This window comes from Lissotriton helveticus, chromosome 2_1 (assembly GCF_964261635.1).
Source record: "Lissotriton helveticus chromosome 2_1, aLisHel1.1, whole genome shotgun sequence".
Lineage (NCBI taxonomy): Eukaryota > Metazoa > Chordata > Amphibia > Caudata > Salamandridae > Lissotriton > Lissotriton helveticus.
Genome location: NC_136059.1, coordinates 1693097642 through 1693115094, shown reverse-complemented (window position 1 = coordinate 1693115094; position 17453 = coordinate 1693097642). Strand labels below are relative to the sequence as shown.

Below are 17453 nucleotides of genomic sequence, written 5' to 3'. Positions count from 1 at the left end.
TGCTTGGATTCTCAGCAGGTTTTCCCTATCATTCAAAACCGGAAACAATGGCCTTCCCGGTGAGTGTGTGAAAAGTACAAGCTTTGTGGTCAGACTGCTCATCTTAATAATATTTTTTATAAAGTGTGGCACGCCAAGCTTGTGGATTTTTGTCGGCACATCGCTGTTTTCTCGTGGCGCCTATTCCATCCACCGTTTTCTAACATCCTCCAGATTTGCAGCTTAACCCCTCCCCCCCACCTCCCTAATTGCTGCTTGCCCTATCCTTGTTTAAGGCATGCGTTGTGCCATGGACTCTGCCTCCCAACAAATCGACTCCCAGCCTCACTCTCTTCTCTGTCCCCCCTTGCCCTGGTGAAGTCTTAATCAAATCTAGCACATCTTTGAAGAGATGAGTACAGAAGGCTGTCCCCTTTATTGCATCGCTGGGCCTCCTGACCTGAACCCAAGCTAACCCGGAACGGTCACCGCCCCAGGCACAGAGTAGCTTCAGCAGAGCCAAATGGACTGCGGGGCTTTCCCCCCCTATACTCACGATGAACGTGCCTATTTACAGCCTCCGCCGTGTAGCTAGGTTTTTCATAAACTAACTCCGCCAGTGTCTGCCACACTGCTTGTGTTGTACTGCTTTTGCAGCAGTTCTGTATATCGCATACAAACCTGGTCGAAAGGCAGCTACTGATGCCACAGCTGTTTCGTCACGGGGCAAGCCTCCACAATCCCTTCTCTAAAACGTGCATGCACTGAAACTAAAATTCCAGCTATTTTAGGGCGAAACACTGAACCAACCCATCTGAATGGAAGAGGTTTCAATGCCTTGCTGCTGCCCGTTTGACTTACAACGTGCTTTCTCTTTCCACAAACTCTATGTTTGTGTTCCTTTATTTTGAGATGCTTTTAGTATTACTGTCACACACACAACCACAACCACACACACAACCACACACAGAACCACACATACAACCACATGCACAACCACACACACAACCACACACACAACCACACACACGCCCACACACACACATTCAACCACACACAACCACACACAAGCACGCACAACCACACACACACAGCCACACACAGATACACAACCACCCACACACAACCACACACAACACCACACACACAACCACAAACACACACAACCACATACACAACCACAAACACACAACCACACACACAACCACACACACAACCACACCTTCAGTGCACGCTTTCACCGGGCACAGACACCATCAGTCGTCAGTGCACGCTTTCACCGGACACAAACACCACCAGCCGTCAGCGCACGCTTTCACCAGGCACAAACACCACCAGCCGTCAGTGCACGCTTTCACCGGGCACAAACACCACCAGCCATCAGTGCACGCTTTCAGCATGCACACACCACCAGACTATATATAAAGAAACAAGAGGAACCCTTGGAAACCCAAAGGACTAGGGTTCAGATAAGAACTATTATCAACTATTGTCCTCTGGGAGACATAAATCATTTGAAATCATTCACTTTCATCCACCATACACAGTTGGGCATTTAATTCAATTCAACTTCCCGAAACCCAAGTATTGGCACAAGACCCCCCCCAATAGTATGTAGAAATAGTTACACAATTTATGATTACAAAGAGTTTTTTAATAACATTCATTAACAACTTTATTATAAATCAAAACATCATCATTTCATAGCAATGCTAACATCATAAAATGTTATTTGTGTAACTATTTCTACATACGAAAATACGTCGTCTTGAATATCATCGAAATAATTCACTCTTGTTGATATTTTCAGTACACTCTAATTATTTCGCTTGACATTCCTCAAAGGCATTTTTGCGCCCAGAACACTTTTTGTCGTCACAAATGGGATTTATTCCTGCTGCTCCTTAAACCTTAAACCCCCAATAGTATGTAGAAATAGTTACACAAATAACATTTTATGATGTTAGCATTGCTATGAAATGAGGATGTTTTGATTTATAATAAAGGTGTTAATGAATGTTTTAAAAAAACTCTTTGTAATAATAAATTGTGTAACTATTTCTACATACTATTGGGGGTCTTGTGCCAATACTTGGGTTTCGGGAAGTTGGATAGAATTAAATGCCCAACTGTGTATGGTGGATGGAAGTGAATGATTTCTAATGATTTATGTCTCCCAGAGGACAATAGTTGATAATAACACACCACCAGACGTCAGTGCACGCTTTCACCAGGCGCACACACACCACCAGCCGTCAGTGCACGCTTTTCACCAGGCACACACACACCACCAGCCGTCAGTGCACGCTTCACCAGGCACACACCTCCAGCAGTCAGTGCACGCTTTCACAAGGCACACACACCACCAGCCGTCAGTGCACGATTTCACCAGGCACACACACACCACCAGCCGTAAGTGTACGCTTTCACCAGGCACACACACCACCAGCCATCAGTGCACACATCAATTGTTAACGCATCCATAATTAACTATTGTAGCAATCGCAGTATGGCGCACTTTACTTTTAAACATATACATCTAAAGCGCAGCATGCCACCATTGCTACAAAAATAAACACACATTTTTTTGGCCTACAATTTATAGACTAATGTTGCAATTGGTGTTGCCTTATTTAGCAATGCCAATAGCTCAAACTTAAGTAATGCGCGACCTATTGCATTGCAAATGCTTGTTTATGAAGAGAGGGGGGATGTGTAGTGTATCCTTTGCCTTAATATTCATGAAAGTGTCCTTTAATGACTCGTGCTTGCGCGAGACATAGAATTTAGGTGTTGTCATGTAATGTTCTAGAGTTAGGATTCATTTATGTACTGGCTTCCTTGAGGTTCAGTCGTGCTGCCTGGCATTGCCTGTTCCCCTTTGATATTTGCTATTTCCACAATAAATCTTCGAACTACAACTGTCTCCTCGCCTTACTACAGAAAATTACTTAATATCTCCGTGCCTTTAAAAAAATGAATGTATCTTTGTATAATGTAAACGGTGCTCATCCAAAGTGTTCAAATACCTTCTTTCGGGTCTAGTTAGCGCTATTTAAAACTGCAAATATAAATAAATAGAAACAGAATAACGTGCCACGACAGCGGAATCCAGTCTGGCATGCGGCGGTCGCCATGTTTAGATGGCTAATAACTGCCAATTTGGAAGCAGAGTTTAAGGAACAGCGTAAATAAATCCCTGTTGTGAAGACAAAAAGTGTTCTGGGCGCAAAAATGCCTTTGAGGAATGTCAAGCGAAATAATTAGAGTGTACTGAAAAAATCAACAAGAGTGAATTATTTCGATGATATTCAAGACGACGTATTTTCCCTTTAAAATATAAGCTATTACTAATGTCAGTTTATTTTAAGCAAAACTAATTAGTAATTGGAAACGTCACGCGGGTTTTCGCTTTCAATGAAATGGTGCACCTATAATTGGCGACGTGGACCAGAAGGCTGTGTTGTACCTAGATTACAGGACATAGAATAGAAACAAAACACTCCGAGCAATAGTTTGGTCTCCTTATGCTGCTCAGAGTCCTACGTATTGAACCGGGAAGTGCTATCTTGCCCCCCACTTCCCATGTCATATTTTGTATTTATAATGCAGTTAGACATCTAAAACCTACAGATCAATCCTCCTAATTTATTAGGTATTTTTAATGCATATATTTGTGTACCTACTACCAAAATCAATTTCAATAAACATATTCCCAATATTGTCTAAACGTTTTATAATATTTTACTATATCAGTGTCTTTTTACAAACTAAACATTTTTGAAGTTGTACAGAGTGTACCTAATTATTTTTAGTCTTTCGAATAATCGAAACCAGCAATGAAAGCCTCTTACCCCTCTGCTGTTATATTTGAACTGCAGAGTTTTCAACATGGCCATCTTACTATTCACGGACTGCACTTCAAACGGTGGCTCCTAGTCCCCCTTCTATGTCTATCTATCTTTTCTACGTCTCTCACCTTCTTTGAACGCTGACGCGCCGGGCTCCCGTCCCGTCCCCTGCATTCCATTTCCAGCAACTCACTGGGCATGCTGGCTGGACATGGTGGCGGGAGCCGGCGGGCCGCTCGCTGTCCTGGTGCTGCTCTTGGCGGCGGTGGGACCGGCGCGCGGTCTGCTCGAGGGTCTCTACTGTGGGACGCGCGACTGCTATGAGGTGCTCGATGTGGGGCGCACGGCCAGTAAGCAGGAGATCGCTCGTGCCTATCGCCACCTGGCAAGGCAATACCACCCAGATCGCTACCGCCGCCAGCCCGGAGATACCGACCAGACCGCGCACGAGAAGTTCCTGCTGGTAGCAACCGCTTACGAGACATTGAAGGTGAGCTATGTCTTCAGTCTAAAGGACCTGTACATCATTGTGTTGCAGCAAATTGCAGGCAAAGGTTTAGGAATTTAGGAGCATAGTTACAAGGGCTTTATCTCCGTTTTTTTAAGCCAAAAAAGCGGAGATAAAACTAACGCCTTATTTACAAGAGGGTGCTAACATGCATAATCGCATGTTAGCACCCTTATTCCCATCGCCCCCCTTTGTATCTCTAATGAGATGCAAAGTGGGTGTCACTGGGCGTACCCGGATGGACAACCTTGCAAATATCGCTGATGTTCACATTGCGATATTTACAAGGCTGCCCCAGCATTTTAGCACACGTTAGTTTTTGGAGAAAACAGCTGTTTTCTGCTTAAATGCAGACTTACCTATCACCAACATTGGGGTGGATTATGCTGTTACAACCCTGTGGGTATAGCGCACAAATCACCCCCAAAGGGGTATCTCGGTGCTGGGGGCCGTTGGGAAGGTTAAGCGAGCTATTGCCCAGAGTCACATGGTGCTGGGCAGACCCCTGCCACCGGAGCCAGGGATCAAACCGTGATGCCCAGCGTCAGTCACCCTGGCCGCGGTGCCACACCTCTTCCCTGTGAAAACCTTTAACCAGCTTGGGTTTGAAGATAACATCTTGGGTAGGATAAGTTTGAATGCACAGATTTTACCGCTGTTAGCTAAGAAACGAGGATTGCAAGGATCGTTTTAAGAGGACACTTGACAGAAGGGTGACGAGAAGGGAAAACTAAATTACTGTACATGATGGTTCTCGTATATTTACACACCAGTTAGTTCTTGTGCTCATGGCTAGCACTCTCATTCTTGTCATCTTAAACCTAGTCTATTTTTTTTATTTTATTTATTACATTTTCCATAGCGCGAACATGACTCGTGAGGGAATTGTAGCACTTTACATTAGGTGATGAACGAGATGAGTAGGAGAGAAGAAACAGTCACAAGTATGAGAGGTGCAAACAAGGAAGATTAACAGGTTGATAAGTTTGATCTCCATAGGAAGTCAGCAATACAGTGGTCATGCTCAACAAATAAGTCATATTCATTGATATGATCATGAAAGCAACTGTAATTATTGTAATGGCAACAGTAGTGATCTTAGGGCAAAAATGTGTTAGTCAGAAGTGGTTTCACTTCTTTTTTGAAGGAGGTGGTAGACTGAATTGAACAGATTTTCGGAGGCAGAGAATTCCAAATTTTCGAAAAGGTTCTCTTGCATGTTTTTCTTTTTATGGAAAGTCTGTGGTTTCAGCAGCAGGGAGCTGGTACTTTGCAATGTTCTGCATCTGCCCGATAGTTCACATTTTTGTGTCAAACACCTCGGAGTATTGAAAGGTAAGGTTTTAAGAGTCATGCACGCAATTTGTAGTTGTATTCTTGTCTCATAAGGGAGCCATTTCAAGGGTTTTAGGTCCGGGGTGATGCCTTATTTCTTTTTGTTACGGTGATGAGTCTGGCAGCAGAGTTAAGGGAGGCCCTTAGAGGGGCCAGCTTGTATGTAGGTAAGCCCTGTAAGTGTAGCACTTTCGTAGTCCATTTTGGGCAAGACGAGAGTTTGGATCACCGATTTAAAGTCGACTTGGGGAAGGAAGGGTTTATGGGGCATATTTACAAGGGGGTGCTGACTTGCATAATCGCATGTTAGCACAGTTTTTCTCAACGCCTCCCTTTGCATCTCTAATGAGATGCAAAGTGGGCATCACTGGGCGTACCCCGGATAGACAACCTTGCAAATATCGTTGATGTTCACATCGCAATATTTACAAGGCTGCCCCAGCATTTTAGCACACGTTAGTTTTTGGAGAAAACAGCTGTTTTCTCCAAAAACTAACTTATGCTAAAATGCAGACTTACCTGTCCCCAACATTGGGGTGGATTATGCTGATACGAACCCGTGGGGCGTATCAGCAAGGTAATCGCCGTTTTGCAGGGAACATCGGGTCTAGAAAGGTTCATGTAGGTACATTTCTAACAGGTTAGCAAGGCATATTTTTTTTGTACCTATGGTTCTTTCGTTTTAAGCCTTTGGCTTCACTGTAGTTATCGCAGGGAGACCATCATTGGTTGAACATTATACTTGTTTTTTTAATACAGCATTTCCAGCTTTTAAGTAAAAGTGGCGTAAGACAAGTTTCTTTATTCTCTAGTAATAACTTGCCTGATTTTTGCCTTCTCCGTCCGTCCCCATGTACGTTAAAATATGATGTGTATCGTTTCTCAACATCACACAGTAAATTGAAACAGCTAAATGCATGGCCATCCGGATCATATGTGGCAGATTATACAGTTTGTCCCTTGTCAAAAAGTATGGTAGACCTTTGTGACCCCTCCCATTCCGTTGGTTTGTGAGTGAGAGAAGGTAAAAGAATGACCATCTTTAAGCAGGTAGGAGAGGTATGCACCAAGATGTGTACGCTGGTGGGGAAATACTCATTAGTCCTGCAATTTTAGCATTAATTAGCTGTGGTAACTTTTCACAACAAGTTTCAGATTCAATGGATATTTTATAATCGAGGAACTCTGACTTGGTGCGTCTAGATCCTCAGATGAATTTGACCCTTTTCAACTACAGCTGTACACCTGCTGCAGTAGTGAATGTTATTGCCATTTATAAGTTGCGATTCAAGCACAAATGCAGGTGTTGCTGGAAGAGCAAGTGGAGCAGTTTGCTCTGTGCTTTAATATGTTACCCTTATTAGGGTGCGCTGTGCATTTGTTTAAGGTACCCCCTGTTTGATTGGATGGTAGTCTTTGAACATTGCAGATGTTTTCTTTTTAGTTATTAAAGTGTTTTGAAACCCAATATAGAAAATCCGGTTTCGGTTAATAAAGAAAAAAGTGAAAATAAAAACATCACTTAAGGATGCAGCAAAAAAAAAATCTTCCAGTGGTTGCTTACTTTAATGTCAATCACTGCTTTATAGTCCAACAACTGTCCTAAGTGACAAGTCTACAGATAGATACTAAGACCCCCTCATCAGGTGCTTTTGCCAGGTTGCACCTAATTTAAAATAAGATCTTTTTAAAAAGCAAACATCATATTCAGACTATCATTCAACCTTAGTTGAAATAGTTTATTTTCCTAGTGAAAGAAATTGACCCAATATGATGGAATTATAATCTTTCTGTATTGCCACTCTGATCTATGGAAACCCAGACCCAACTCAAGCACACCTGAATCAAAACTACCATTTTGTTTTCTTCTGAAAACCTTACTCATCACTATAATACTTCAGTTCTTGTAAGACAAGACAGATGTCTAGTAGAACATATCTCCTTCATCTTTACCACCACGGGCAGTACTATTCCAACTTATCAGGTACATCAAATGATGTTTGTGTTTTGAAGGTTGTAAAGACCTTTTGGATATCATTTTGAAGAGGGCAGTGCAGACTAGCAGAGAACAGGAACGTCCGTTCCAATCGCCATCTCAGATCTAAGGGTATACAACAATGGATCCAGATTATCTGAATAAAATGTAACCGGATGTGTAAATATCAATCTCCCCATAGGATTTAATTTCATGTGTTCACTTGTAAAGGGAATAGGAAGTACCATAGGAACTTTCTTTTTAAAAACCAGATGGACTGAAGCAATATGCCCATCAATTAGGATATCGGGGTATACCTTCAAATTCACTGCTTACCTCCCGAATTATATTATTATAATAATTGTTTCATAGATTTATAAAAAAATGATAAATATGAAAAAATTCTACCCCTCTGGGCCGTACATTGATGTATATCCTGTAGATTTCAGAACTTAAGTGAAAAAAGTTTGCTGGGTGATTTTATCTCTTTATAGTTTTTTCCGTGCCCTAGGAACCATATGAAAGCAAGGGATCACGTTTTTGAGAGTCCTTGTGAGGGTAGGCTGCCCCATCCTTTAGTTTTGTTTTGGCAGCATCTTGAAATCGTTAGTGTATAGTGTTTTTTTTTGCCTTCCTCAGGGTCAAATTAGGTGCAACACCTACCCCGTGTCTGCCCTGGAGGATGGCAGAAAGACTGGTTTGTCCCTTTCTGTGGTGGAGGCATGGTCCTGTGAATGGTGGGCAGTCCCCATCCCTATGTTTTATATATCTTCCTGATGTCTAGTGGCCTTTCTGTCCAATCCCCCCCCTCCCCCCACACACACACACTTCCAAAGGAAAGCATAGTGAGACAAAGCCTTCAATCTGCTACTCCCCGGGAAGTGGTGACAGAAAGACTGTTGCCTATTTTTGGGGTTGTGGGGGAATGACCATGCCCATGGTGGGCAACCCCTACACCAGTGTTTTTTTTCTCCTTAACTACACAGCGTCGAGTGAGTGTTGATTTGGGGTGTTTCCTCCCTGAGGTTGTGAAAAAACAGCCACCAGCCTATTTCTAGCTCAACAGAAATCCTCAATAATGAGTGATATTTTTCAGGTGTGAAAATTCTCAGGTATAAAAATTCCCATCAGATATCGTTCGATACCGCCCTTGTCATCATGAGGGACTCCTTACACCAAGGAGAATATTTTTGCATCCCATTTTTCACACGCACTGCTTTTCAGGTATCGTTTTTAGATTACCCTTACAAACCCTTTGTGACACTGGGGCATCGGTTATTCCATCAAGGGATGCAAAAATATTCTCATTGGTGTAAGGAGTCCCACATGATGACAAGGGCGGTACCGAACGATATCTGATGGGAATTTTCATACCTGAGAATTTTCACACCTGAGAAGTATCACTCATTATGGAGGATTTCTGTTGAGCTAGAAATAGGCTGGTGGCTGTTTTTTCACAACTTCTGATGATTGTAGACCCACAGTTACCTTGTGTTGTTTAAAATTGTACTCAGGGGTATGTAATTGTGCTTGGTCTTTAACCGCATGCGCGCTAGCGGTTTTCCCGCTGCGCGCTGCGATTCGCAAAAACCCGCGTTACATGACGAGCTCAGCTCGTCATGAGCGTAGGGCAGGTTACGCTCATGACGAGCTGAGCTCGTCATGAGCGCCGAAGGGGTTAAACCCCCCAGGGACCCTCACTCTATCTGTTTTCTTGGTGTTTCCTCCCTGCCCATCTGCCTCGGGGGCAAAAGACTACATCTTTTGGAGGTTGTGGGAGCACAAGCCCTTGCCTAATGAGCTGCTCATTGTATTAAATCCCTGGTGCCTAGTGCGTTGATCCTTGGTTGAGATCACTCTCCTGTGGCGAGTCCCCAAGCAGGGATCCACAATGCAGAGATACCATTGAAAAGGGGAGATTTTTCCCTTTCCAACTAACCTCCCTCAACACAAGCAGTGTGTACGAGAGGGGCTGAGATATGTCCCTGAGACCCTTATGCAGTAAAAGTATAAAATAGCTGATCAGTTTAAGTTTGTATTGCTTTCACTTTTGTGTTAATTAAATTATGTCAACGTGCCATGCACACTGATCGCCATAGAAAAAAAACTCTGTCTCGGGTTGCTCAGGATGCTGTACCTAAGCAGCCAAAATAACAAGCATTTACAATGCAACGGTCTCGGCATTGCAAAAGTTAGAGCTATTAGCATTGTAAATGAACGAGAGTTTAAGGTCTTGACATTGTAAATGACAAGGTCTTTTATTTATGTTTTAAAAACAAAAACATAAATAAAAGTCATTGTCATTTACAATGCCAATAGCGCAAAGTCGCGTAATGTGTATGGCTAACTACAGTAGCCTCCTGACGAGTGCCCTTTCACTTAATTTTTGACAAATGAAAGCCCTGGCGCTTTTTTTTTTACAAATTAAGCACGGGTGGTGTCCGTGTCTGTGCTTGGGAGTGGTGGTGTCCGTGTCTGTGCTTGGGAGTGGTGGTGTCCGTGTCTGTGCTTGGGAGTGGTGGTGTCCGTGTCTGTGCTTGGGAGTGGTGGTGTCCGTGTCTGTGCTTGGGAGCGGTGGTGTCCGTCTGTGCATGGCAGCGGTGGTGTCCGTGTGTGCATGGCAGTGGTGGTGTCTGTGTGTGCATGGCAGCGGTGGTGTCCGTGTGTGCATGGCAGCGGTGGTGTCTGTGTGTGCATGGCAGTGGTGGTGTCTGTGTGTGCATGGCAGCGGTGGTGTCCGTGTGTGTATGCCAGTGGTGGTGTCCGTGTGTGTATGCCAGTGGTGGTGTGCCATACACACACGGACACCACCACTGCCATGCACACACAGACACCACCACTCCCATCCACTCAATGTTAAAACTGACATCTACTGCCTCTCACAGACTTACTTTTAATGTAGAAATCCATACACCAATTATAGATTGATGTTCCCCTTTTACTGAAGAATATAAAACATCATAAAGATTCCCTGCTAGATGATGGTTCTGTGGTTACTCTTGAAATGCATTGCTCAGGCTTTCTCTCCTGTCTTGGCATGCCCTAAGTTGCATAACGTTGATGGATCTAGTTTTATTAACTGGAATTAATTTACCTGATATAAAAAAAGTACATTCCCGAAGAATAACAAAATCTAAGAAATATAAGAATGCAGAGCAACTGGAGACATGCCCGACCTGTTGGCGTACGAGTCTCGCATCCCTTGTGAACAGAGGAAATAATGCAGCTCTTTGTGTTTCAAGGCCACTCTTAATTACCGAAGACATTTTTTATACGCAGCCCCAGTTTTAACGAAATATTATTTGCCACAAGGAAGGAGGGAAACGTTTCGGGTTTTACAATGCGCCCGTTATAGAACACCGCCTCGGATTTACTGCAGGCGCTTTCGTACAGTACATTAGCATTCATAACTCGCTGGCCTAAACAATAGAAACTGTTCGATGAACCTTAATGATAAACAGAGGCATTTTTCACGGTCTTCCGTATTTTTGTTTTAAAAGCCAGATTTGTACCGTGCTCTTCCTTCCCCGCACTCACATTCATACGGTACTCCTTGCTGTTATCCGCCATTTTTTATTTTTAATGTATAGCGCGAACCTATCGCACGGGCATTAACACTACTAACATGCAAACAGACGACCTAAAAAAACCTGCCTGTTGATCAGCGCCGCGCGCTGGTATGCAGACTCCCCCTGCATTCCACAGAGGCGCGCGACGCGATCCGGCCTGCCATGCAAGCCGTGGAGACAAGACCTGGCCGCGCGCACAACGTTATCCTATGGAAAAACGCTGCGCGCGGCCAGGTCTTGTCTCCCTTCGGCGTCTCAGACTGCTGAGACGCCGTCAATAGTTCTCGGCGAGAACGCGCTTTCAGCGCGTTATAGCCGAGCCCTAAAAAGGAAAAAAGAAATCCCTCTGGTGTAAACACGAAAGGGTCATTTTACACCCCCTCCCCCCCCAGCGACAGCCAATGGCAGTCCGATGCACTGTTAATGCCCGCTCCTAAAAGGTTTGTACCCAATCGTCTCCAACTCTTTCCTTCATGGTTGTTTTGTCCAGTGATGTTTGTTTATTATCAGGCTGGTCTGCAATTGTGTGCAAAATAATTCTGTGGAAAGATGCATGCGTCTGTGCATGACAAAATAGGCATTAAAAATACACTGTCACCCACAATACTACGGAAAGTGAGAGAACTGGTTTGTAATGCGAGTCAGTCTCTTTGTTAAGTAGGAGACAGCCACGCCTAGTGATAAACGTGCACACTATTGAAGAAAACTGCTGGACGTTGCAGTCTGAGAAGCAAAAGTACATTCATAAAACCCAGCCACAGCAAAGGGCATCACCGATTCAGAGGCCATTCTTTTGAATCTGCAGATTGTCAATCAGAGGATGAAAAGACCTTGATCCTCCCAACTCTGCATTTGTTACCATCCATGTCATTGATTCTCTGAGGTAATGGGCTTATGGCTACAGACCAAAAGGTAATTGCAAAATAAATCTCTTCGAATATTTCAGAAAATTACTCGGGGAACATTAGAACACTTGTAGTATCTTCGTGCAGATGAAAGAAAAGGCTTCTCTGTAAGGAAGCAGAAGTTTAAGCATTACATGTACCTTCTTTCATCTATCAATAAAACATAGAATCTGGTCCATTCTCCACAAATCAAGCTGCCAACAACGCAGAGCTTATCGGGTTAGCCAGAGTTTCTTTTTTGGATCAGTGAAAAGATGAAGTGCAGAATGACAGGTTAGTTTTACAGATTGCAAAAAGCGTATCTGCCCTGAAACGGATGGACCCAAAAGAGCTACATGTAAAGTACACAAATACAGCAAGGGGATATACATCAGTGTGCCATTAACAAAGATGTGCGATGCGGCTGGCAGCACTGCTGGGGTCTTTGGAATGGTCCTCTCTAGACCCCCTGCTGCAAAATCCTTTATAATGTCCCAGAAGTATCCAGTATACGTTGAGCCTTAACAGAACGTAAAGACTCATCCGACTGATATTAAATAAAGTGTTTGAACACTTGTCCAATTCATACGTCCTCCAAGATGGAAAGTCTTAATTTGGAGCCAAAATAGGAGATTTCTTCTGAAACGAATGAAAGTTCCACCTTGCGCTCTAGGTGCTATAAATGTGTAAACAAAACAGGTAAGCATATATGCCCATGTCGTGAACTTATTCAGTGTTTCACCAACCACTTAACGTTATTTGGCGTTCATGTATTGCACACTTATAGTATAGCGGTTTGGAGTAAATGGGAAACTATAGTGCCCTGTTTGTGCATGCCACTGGTATCTGCAAGTTAGAGAATGTATGTATACAGGCTTTCATAAACGCCTGGCAGTGGAACAGAAGTACAGCTTCAGCCTAACCCTTGGCCAATTTCTACATCAAGTTTCTGTTGACTCTTCAGGAATAATGCCAAGCCCCAGTCCGATGTAGAGGAGATGATCAATGAAGTAGCGGAGAAGCAACTCTTAGATGCTTTATTCAGTATTATGCTCATTGCCCTCATCCCCAAACGGCTGGACTAAGGCAACACACTGTATGCAGGCACCACCACCAAACTCACGAGAAGACTCCAGATGATCCAGAACGCAGCAGCCAGACCGATCCTCAACTTGCCTAAGAGGACCCACATCACCCAGCACATGAAAGGCATCCACTGGCTCCAAACCAGAAGAGATGCCAATTGAAGCTCCTGATTCATGCCTACAAAGCCCTCCATGACCACGGACCTGCATACGTGAACCAACGCCTCAATTTCCACTTTCCTCTCAAGAAGCTCAGCTCACTTCGCATAGATGCCACGCTGCTCCCACACCGGAGGATGCTCCTTCTTCCACCTCGCCGCCAAGTACTAGAACACCCTCCCCCTCCCCCTCCACTTCCACACTTCAAACTCAATGACCCGCTTTAGGAAGGGACTCAAGACCTGACTGTTTGACAGCACAGCACAGCGCCTGGATACCCTCTCGGGTGTCCTACAATACACCCCAATCCTCGCATTTTGACAGTTTTTTGTAAAACGTTACGGTTGTTGAAGATGCTAGGCCCTCACCAATGTGACAAACATTGACGAAAAGCAAAAACATTTTTTGATCTAAAACGCACACATCGGCATAGTAGTCGCTGGGCCTGAAGGAAACCACTTTGGTTGCTGATGTCTTACTTGTGAAAGGGCTGCCCTCATTCCCTTTTGTGGAGGATGCATGGCCTTGTGCACAGTGGGCAGCCCCTAGCAGGGTGTGTATATAGATCTAGTCCACAGGGCCAAAATCATTTTTTTAGTAAATTTTCGGTGGGTTCAAAATCAAATTTAAAATAAAAAAAAAAACACAAGTGCGGGCTCCTGTGCTTCGTTTCATATTGGCCCCCAAGTGGGCCAGGTTCCCAGGGCATTGTAGTAAAGGGGGGCAGAGCTCCCTTCTGGGGCTCATTGATGCCCTGAGGACCACCACCTCTCCATGAGTTCTTTTTAATTAAATACAGGGTAAGCCCATAGTGCCTCCTCCGGGGACCGCCACCTCCCCGGGGCTTGTTTTTTAAAATTAATAAATGGGGTTCCTCTTGGACACCCCCCAACTCTGGAGACCACCACCACCATTCAGTTTCAATTGATGTGGGGTGCACGCACACCATCACCTTCCCGGGTCAAATTCTTAAAAAAGGCAGCCCCCTCTTGGAGCCATACAGGGCCATGGGAACCGCTCTCCTCTATCCCCCGATACCCCACTAGGCACGACTCCTGCTATGTCTCAGGATGCCCCCCCCCAGGACCAGGGCACCCACACAATAGGCCGGGAGATGCGTCCCCCGGGCCGAAATTGGTCTGGTGAGGGGGGCTGCGAAGGACCCCTCCACCATAAAAAAAAAGCCTAACCCTGGGGCTCGAGAAAAGGGGTGGGTGTACTTGGCCCTACCCCGTTAAAAAAATAATATAAAAATACGGGACCTGGCAAGTCGCTGGAGGCCTTTCTCCACTACTCAGCGAATGTTTCTTCAGGCGCACTGCTGTTTGGGTAATACAGTCCCCTTGGCACCGTAGGGTCCTTGGTGGGCAAACAAGACCTCCTGTTGCCTCCAGTAAATCCCACACGGCGGGATTGCTGAAAGTTCTTTGGAGGCCACGCCCCCCTTCTCCACCACTCTGCAAACGCGCCTCCTGGCACACTACTGGTTTGGTAATGAAGTTCTCTTGTAAGCTGCGTGTCCTTGGGGCCATGAAGCCCTCCTGTTACCTCCTAGTAAGTGTGAAACAGCAAGATTTGTGAGAGCTGGTCACAGGCCCCGCCCCTTATCTCCACTACTCAACAAACCTGACTACTGGTTAATAAAACATAGAATTTCACAGAAAAAAACAAAGGTTACAGGGACATAGTTAGGAAATAGAATAAAAAAAAAAACCCTAGAGGTTCCAGGAATGTTATTGTTAGACTGACATTTCACATGTGCAGAATCAGAGAAATTCAGCAGTTATAATAAGCTGAGCTAACTATAACTTACGCCCCTGCAATGCACTGCTTATGACCTTACATATTACATCACTCATGGTATGTATGGTCAGTGACATCACTGTTATCACCCAGTGATTGTGAATGTTTTCTCAAACAGATGTCTGTAAATCGCACTGGTGGCATTAGACAAATGTTGGATGCCATGTAGACATACATGACCTACATGAGTGATTCTAAAAACCAGGAACTGGGCTGCACTAGCAACTGACTGTCTCCATGATAAGCAGCTGGAAGCATGTGCGAAAAGTAATTTAAAAAAACCTATTTGTGAGTAGCGACTTGGTATCCACAGAGGCCATGGGCATAATGCGCAGCGGTAAGCCATATCAAAGATGACTGTTATGTCCCTATAGTAATAGGATTCAGATGTGATAGTTATTGAGTTAGCTGAAACTGACTTTATTTTATTTTTCTTAAATGACTGGCTAGGAGTGTTAAGCCAAGTTATGGCAGTCGGAGTTTATCCCAGGACTAGAAAATCCATCTTAGCTGTATTATTTCTTAAAAACCAAATTTGCTGCTGAGCTGATTTTTGGCACAATATTCCAAAGATGATCTTTATGAAAATTGTACATTTCTACCATGATAGCCTCCAAATTGAATCTTCAACGCTCCCCTCCCCTACTCGGGTTTCCCTAGTCTAGAGTGGAAGTGTAAAGGGCACCCATCAAATACCTTATAGTGAACATACAGCCTTTACGGTCACCTGCTTTGGAGAAAGATTCCTGGCAGAGCAACATGTGAAGGTTAAGGAAAGTGATGCCAGATACCTCAACAACCACATTTTCCAAGTTGTTCCCATTTGGAACTAAAACAGAGGGACAGTGGAGCCCAAATTCAGTGCATCCGGCTATACTCATTACTGGCTCGAGAAAACATTCGCATATTTCCCCAGACCTAAAATCTCTAAAATGGCTTCCTTTTGAAGCCAGAATTCAACTAAAAATTGCAATAATGACACACTCGGCGGTGCACCACAAAGCACCCAACTACCTCGCGCAAAAGTTGTCTATATCAGGAGGGTCGAGATCCAATCGTAGTACAAAAAACCTACTTTTGAAGCCTAGTAGATTCCGGAAAGAAAAAACATACAAGCGCTCCTTCTCAGGAATGGCACCCAGGATCTGGAATGCGCTCCCTCCGGAAACGAGGCTTATCTCCTCCACGGCACTCTTCAAGAAAGAGGTGAAGAGAATCCTTCTGGCCAAGATCTCCTGAACATTACAGAGACTGGAACTGAGTCTCCGCATCGCGCTGTATCTCTGATCACCCTGCCCTTTGGCACTATCCTACTACCTAGAGGGGCACTACTACGCTACTCTCGTCCTATCGACCAATATATGCTACTCTTTGTTGGATTTATATGACTTGTTTACCTGACTGTATTTTGATAGGTTTTGATATGTTTCTGTACATTATTGTTATCTATGTTACTCTATGTTTATTGACCACTATATTGCTCCCATTATTTTGTTCATTCCTGTTGCCCTTGCCCCTGTCTCTGTGAAGCGCTCTGATATCTGTAAGGATCTTGTTCGCGCTATATAAAACTTTGAATAAATAAATAAATAAATAAATACTATATTGCCTTGGCCCACTGAAGTACTTACTTCATCCAGGATATTAATTTTGAAGGGAAATTGGCTCACCAGGTTATACCACTAGATTTCACCCATACTAGGATCTGATAACTTGCACCTCCTGGACTAATTGATTTTTTTTTTTTATCATCTCATTATTTATTGTGTGCGCTTTGTAACATTTACTTAAAAAGTCATAGTTCTTGATATCTCAATTGATTTTTATCATTGTGTGCTTACTTTATGGGTCTCATGTTAAGGGGCCTAGAAGGTGAGGGATGGGTCAGGAGGGAAGTGAAAGCTACATGCCACAGCTTCATCAACCTTGTGCTTATTATTGGGTCACCAGGCCAAGCGAGCCAGTTGGTGAGATTCATGAGCAAGTTCTCAAGCAGAGTGAGCAGCTGAACAAGTTGGTGAAACAGGCAAGCAGTTCCATACCTGCACTTTCTCATGTCCACCCTAGTGTATATTATTGTGCACTTCCCCTGTCATGAAATAAAATCCTCTGTGCCTTCCAAGCCCCTAGCTAGCGGGTATAATTCTGCTTAGTGATCGGAAGGGGACATGAAAGTCAACCTTTTTCGGACCCTGATTCTTAAACAAGTGCACCTGGTGAATTTTGAATTTGAATTTAAAAATATTTCTATAGCGCACTTTTACCACGCGGTTTCTTGGCGCTTTTGAGCAGTAGGAAGGCCAAC

The 17453-nt window shown here is 44.0% G+C and overlaps 1 protein-coding gene across 1 annotated transcript in view; it reads left to right on the top strand.

Moving 5' to 3' along the window:
• The first annotated feature begins 3946 nt into the window (after positions 1-3946).
• The window catches only part of DNAJC25 (DnaJ heat shock protein family (Hsp40) member C25), a 30709-nt gene continuing 17202 nt past the window's right edge, over positions 3947-17453 (top strand). Inside the window, exon 1 of the mRNA XM_078676650.1 lies at positions 3947-4320. Within this exon, the coding sequence (XP_078532776.1) occupies positions 4042-4320 (279 nt within the window). The 5' untranslated portion in view covers positions 3947-4041. The remainder of the gene's footprint in view (positions 4321-17453) is intronic.